Consider the following 3960-nt stretch of genomic DNA (forward strand, 5'->3'; position numbering starts at 1 on the left):
TGGGGGGCGGGGGCAGTTATTTGCAAGACTTGCTTTTTATTTGAAATTACAATGGCCAAAGATTTGCCACGGAGATGCCATGTTGCCTGAACTCCACAACATCAGTGCAGGGTGGTGTGGTGTGACACAGCAGTGAGAGTTACTGAAGAAAACATGCTGAGGGCTCCGGATTTGGTGTTAGTTATTTCACCATTCTCCATCTACATAATGGTGTTACTGACTTCCCTCCCTAAGCCCGTATTAGAGTTATGGATGGAACTCATCAGAGAAAGGACAGATTGCTGGTGTTTGTAAAGTACTTTGTGATTCATGCTGCTGCAGTATGAGTAACAAACCCGGTCCTGTGATTTAATCTGAACTACTCTTGAGCCTCCTCCAAATAAACAAATATGAAGCTGTCCAAAATGCAGCTTTTTTCTGTGAGGCTGAGCAGGTTAAAAACTGTCTATTTGTCTCTCCCTAATTACACGGTAAGTAGCACGGAAAATGCAGAACTCCCTGCTGGGATTTATCTGTCACACCGGTAAATATCTCAAGGTCTCTGCAGTGCTGAGTCCCTTTGTGGAAACCTGCGGGAGGCGAGTGAGTATTCGGGTTCAGGCAGCAATTTGTTGCTCTGTGATAAAGCCTTTTACGCCATCACTCCTCCTGGGTAGCAACCACAAGCCTTGAACAGCCCCTGGTTATCGGAGGCTGGCAGGGACGTCCCTGTCCCTCACATCGCCTTGGCCTGGGACCTGCGTGCCCTGTCGCGGTGCTCTGCACGGCAGAATGAAGCTTTAGCTAAAGCGGCACCCATGGAAACAGCTGGGAGGGAGGAGGTGGAATGAAGGAAGGAAAATATCAGGAATTTCCATTCCTAGGATGTTTACAGGCATATGAAAAAACAAACAAACCAACCAAACAAAACCAAACAACCAGGAGATCTCTCCCAGCACGCAGGTGACCGTGAGCCACACATATTTGCAGGGATCCAAGCGCCGCAGCACAAGTGCCATTTGCCCCAGGAACGTTTCTGAAGGGTCTTTATTAGGTGAGGGAAACTGGCTTAATCTGTGCTGCAGGGCTTTTTAAGGAATCCTTTTTCCCAGGTGTTAGGGAAAAGAAATGGAGCCGAGTGATGCAGAGGGGCTGTGCGAGCTGCAGCCTTTACAGGGGGTGGAATGGACGTCGCTGGAGCATCGCGTTTTGTGGGGGGGTGTCAAACACTGCGGCACTGCCTCAGTGTTTCACCCTGAAATCGGATGTTTCTTGCCCGTGTCAAACACCCGTTGCCTCCTTAATGCTGAGAAGCAGTGAAGTGCAGAAAAAGCTTCCTTAGAGCTACAGGGCTGGTGCGAGTGGCCTCATATCCCCACAGCAAACGTTTCAGGAAGGTTTATTTCAGACCAGCTTTCGCCTGGTCTTCCGGGCTGGACACCCTTTGGACGCCGCAGAGTCTCGGTGTGCGCAGCTCAGCAGCCGTCCCGTTCAGCGTGATCGGGGGGATCCGGTCTGCACGCTCCGGACCTGCTCCACCAGGTAGGACAGAGCACTTCGAGTGGAAGCTGGGCAGATATTTCCTTCAAAAGCGCTCTCCTGAACCAACCCAGGCCGCTGCCACAGGGCTGGCTGGCTGTGCGGTGAAGCTGAGCCTCTGGACTGCACCTCACGCCAGTCTCCGTTTGCCACCCCCAGGCTGAGGGTGTCTGATGATTTTTTTATAGGATTCAAAAGCCCTTAGTGCGGGCAAGAAACAAGAAGGTTTTAATGTCTCTGAACTCCACCACCCTCTCCCACCCTCCCTATTTCCTACTCATGGGCATCCCTGGGCTGCAGAAGGAGCAGTTCTGGATTGCATTCCCCTTCTGCATGATGTATACCATTGCTATGCTGGGGAACATCACCCTTCTCCTCATTATAAAGGCAGAGCCGAGCCTGCGTGAGCCCATGTACCTCTTCCTGGCCATGCTGGCCTCCACCGACCTGGTCCTGTCAACATCTGTGGCACCCAAAATGCTCGGCGTCTTCTGGCTGGGTTTAAAGGAGATTGAGTTTCAATCCTGCCTTACTCAGATGTTCTTCATCCATACCTTCTCGATAGTGGAGTCGGGCGTGCTCATGGCTATGGCTTTGGATCACTACTTTGCTATTTGTTGGCCACTGCGGCACTCCAGCATCCTCTCTGTGCCGGTGGTTGTGGCCCTCGGGAGCCTGGTGCTGATGCGCGGGGTCTTCCTGGTGAGCTCTGTCTGCTTCCTCCTCCACAGGATGCCCTTCTGCCACCATCACATCATCTCCCACTCCTACTGCGACCACATGGCTGTGGTGAAGCTGGCATGTGGGGACATCAGATTTCATGTCATTTATGGCCTCCTTGTGGCTTTCACGGTGATAGGATGTGACATCATCCTGATCTCTGCGTCCTACATCATGATCCTGCGGGTGATCCTGGGGTTGCCATCCACAGAGGCACGTCTCAAGGCCTTCAACACTTGTGCATCCCACGTCTGTGTCATCCTTGGCTTTTATGTCCCTGCCCTCTTCACATTCGTCACCCACCGGTTTGGGCAGAGCATCCCTCCCCACATCCATATAATGGTCGCCAATCTCTACCTGCTAGTGTCCCCCATGTTAAACCCCATTGTTTATGGGGTGAGGACCAAGAAGCTCCGGGACAGGGTGGTCCTCTTCTTCCAGCAGAAGGGAAACTGACCCATCTGTATGTGCCTCAAACTGTGTTCATAATTTACTGATAATTCTGGTAAACTTAACAAGAGTTAACGCTGTGACTATTTACTCCTCAATGCTTGGACTTTAAGCAATGAATTATTGCAGAAATCACTTGATTGTCTTTTCTGTTATCTCTGTCCAGGTGGTTTCATTCATTATGTAATGAAACTTGGCATAAAGACATTCAGTCTGGCTTCTACACCACTGGGAGATGGAGAGTTCACCCCTCCCAGAAGCTGTTAGATTCTTCATGGTTAAAATTATTTCACTATTTAAAAAATATCCTCTCATAACTAAAATAAAGGTCTTCCTGCAGTGGCTCTTATTATATGAAGAGTGTTACCTGGACTGTGTGATGAGAAGGTGCTTGGATGTGAATGGTGACTGTCCTTGTAGAAGGAAATGGGCAGAATTCAATTTTAAGCATTATCTTGTTTTATTTTTGTAAAGAAGGCAAACCCCACGATAATACTATCACAGCAATTCCAAAAGCCCTATGTAAACATAAACCCTTTCAAAAATATCAGAAATCCTCACTGATGAAATAATATCAGAAAAAAAAAAATTTTAAAAAAAATCAGAAATTCTCACTTATTTGGGTGACCTATCACAGGGAGATCGTTGCTAACAGGATTGCACTGTATTAACATGTCAGCTATCCCAATAAACAGGCAAAGATGTCTTATAATACAAAATCACAACTCCATACCTGGAAAAGGTAGGAAGCAAAATGAGGTGACGGTCACACGACCGAAGTTCAAGTTGCACATCTCAAGCATGTTACGGAGCTTTGCTCTGTTTTTAGTGCAAAATATGTCACTGTTTTCATTTTCATTAAGGACATAAGGGAGCTGCCCTCACGACCAATGCCCATCCGTTCCACCAGTGTCAATAAGAGACGCCTTCTAAGAGATGCGTTTCTAAGTAAAAAATGACGGCAGTGGATCACTGCTATTTGTGCACTTGTACAGGCAAGAATATCCAAGTCCCAAATCTTTTGCTCCTGGGCTGGCAGATGTTCCCGGTGCTGCTTTTTGGCAGCACACCGGGAATGCTTGTTGGCTGGATCCTGCAAATGCTTCAGCACTGTCCGGGTTCTCACTGTGCACAGCTCTCCGAGATGCAGAAACACTTGGTGGAAAGGCACTTACATCACGTCTTTGCTGCCAAGGTTATTTTTAGGGAAATGAGAGATCACCCAATCTGATATTCGTTCATGGAATGGAAGAAAATAGATGTTTGAAGAAT

The 3960-nt window shown here is 48.2% G+C and overlaps 1 protein-coding gene across 1 annotated transcript; it reads left to right on the top strand.

Annotated features, from left to right (window-relative positions):
• Positions 1-1749: 1749 nt before the first annotated feature.
• Positions 1750-3635, top strand: LOC308037394 (olfactory receptor 52R1-like; the record flags this gene model as incomplete). Its single annotated transcript, XM_080339139.1, has 1 exon — positions 1750-3635. The coding sequence occupies one exon, from the start codon at positions 1750-1752 to the stop codon at positions 2692-2694; it is 945 nt and encodes a 314-aa protein (XP_080195265.1). The 3' UTR covers positions 2695-3635.
• Between the last annotated feature and the right edge of the window lie 325 nt (positions 3636-3960).

The sequence above is a fragment of the Nesoenas mayeri genome (assembly GCF_963082525.1).
Source record: "Nesoenas mayeri genome assembly, chromosome: 1".
Taxonomy (NCBI): Eukaryota; Metazoa; Chordata; class Aves; order Columbiformes; family Columbidae; genus Nesoenas; species Nesoenas mayeri.